Genomic DNA, 1,662 nt, shown 5'->3' on the forward strand with positions numbered 1-1,662 from the left:
TTATCGAAATTAATAAATGACGTAATCTGCGTGTAAATAAAAGTTATGACTTAAACAAGAAAAAAAACCCTATTTGAAATTTACAGACGTCAGTGCCATTGACGTCATACCCCCCTTTTGAAAAGGGGCATGGTGACTGATACAGGAAGTAAAGAGTAGATTACTTCCTATTCTGGCAAAACATCGTGTTCATATATAGCGCACCGTTACTCTGTTTATTGTTGAATATTGACGTAAACATTGATGACGAAAGTCAAACTTTTTTTAGAGCAATACCCAAAGTAATATTATTGAAATGACAGGGATAAAGTGAATCCTAATTGAAAGTATTAACAGATCTAATACGTCAACTCAATCATCATATATGTGTATGAAGAGCCTTATCAAAATGAGAATAATATTTCATACAAGGACTGAGAGGCGGCTCGCAAAACTCTGAAAAAGCTGCAGAAAAGGAAAAGCCATTTGCGTACCTAAATAACATTTCTAAGTAAATCTATTTTTCCTTCATATTGATAGGGAGAAATCGTCTAATAATGTCTAATTAATTCTAAGGTGATGTGTAATTTCCTTACCTGCGCCCTCGAGGAGGCTTGAGTAGACATCCACAGGAAGAAAATAATAATTACTGACGGTATCTTTATTGGGGAATTCATGGTGAGGTCCTTCAAGTTCGAGCTTTGTAGATATACATATATCAGACCCAATCTGAGGATTGAGATAGGGAAAGAGAGGATCCTAGGCGCCCCCAATGTGGCAGTAGCACCTTTGGGAGGTGGGACAAAGCACCCGAAAGAGAGAGAGAGAGAGGGAGAGAGGCGGAGAGTCTCAGCAGTCTATGTTCCTCTGTCTACGGGCTTCGTCCAACGCACAAAAATCTTTCTTTTAACACTGACTCGAACACAATAATCACCATCTATCTACAGTATTCGTTTTATTTTCACATTTCTGTAAACAGAAAATGCTCTCGGTATTTGACTTATTTCTCTCCTGATAGTATCAAGCAAAATGGTAAATCAAGTCGTTTTATCTTTCATTGAGATGTATCATTATCAAGAGATTTGTGATAGATTAAGTTACAGAGTATCAAAGATCGACAGACTATTCGACAGGTTATGACAACAACACAGAATCACTATATACTATCGCCGTCGTTTCTTGTCGTTTTTTCCTTCGTTTTTTATGAATGGACTCGCCTCCTGAACGAACGATTTCTCGTAATTTCAGAGCGACGTATCATTTTCTATTGTAATTGTCAATGGCCCGATTCGAGAGAGAAGAAGAGCGTCTTTTTACGGGCATTTGTCTCGTTCATTCAATAGTCATCACTTAAAATCTTCAAAGAGTGAGCGAAAATATACCGTCATTTGAAGAGCGACAGACATGAGGGGGAAACGTGACCGATCCCAACAGCCACTGCAAGGCGTGTGTCGGGCCATTGCCTCTAGGAGTGCGTTAGAGAGAGAGAGAGAGAGAGTCGGAGAGAAGGCTTGTAGAGGTGATGCCAGTGCCTCCTCTCGTTCCTCCCCCTTCTTCTCCTCCTCTTCCCCCTCCCCTCCCTCTCCACCTTCCTCCTCTCCTTCCTACTCATCCTTTGATACCTTCTCCTTGTCCTGTCAATACGTTTGTCTCCACAGATATCATGGCATTCCATACCAAAGT

The 1,662-nt window shown here is 40.4% G+C and overlaps 1 protein-coding gene across 1 annotated transcript in view; it reads right to left on the minus strand.

The window, feature by feature from the left end:
* Positions 1-1,438, minus strand: part of LOC137631759 (uncharacterized) — a 161,880-nt gene extending 160,442 nt beyond the window's left edge. Inside the window, exon 1 of the mRNA XM_068363693.1 lies at positions 576-1,438. Coding sequence (XP_068219794.1) covers positions 576-656 — 81 coding nt within the window. The 5' untranslated portion in view covers positions 657-1,438. The remainder of the gene's footprint in view (positions 1-575) is intronic.
* Positions 1,439-1,662: the final 224 nt, after the last annotated feature.

Source organism: Palaemon carinicauda, chromosome 40 (assembly GCF_036898095.1).
Source record: "Palaemon carinicauda isolate YSFRI2023 chromosome 40, ASM3689809v2, whole genome shotgun sequence".
Taxonomy (NCBI): domain Eukaryota; kingdom Metazoa; phylum Arthropoda; class Malacostraca; order Decapoda; family Palaemonidae; genus Palaemon; species Palaemon carinicauda.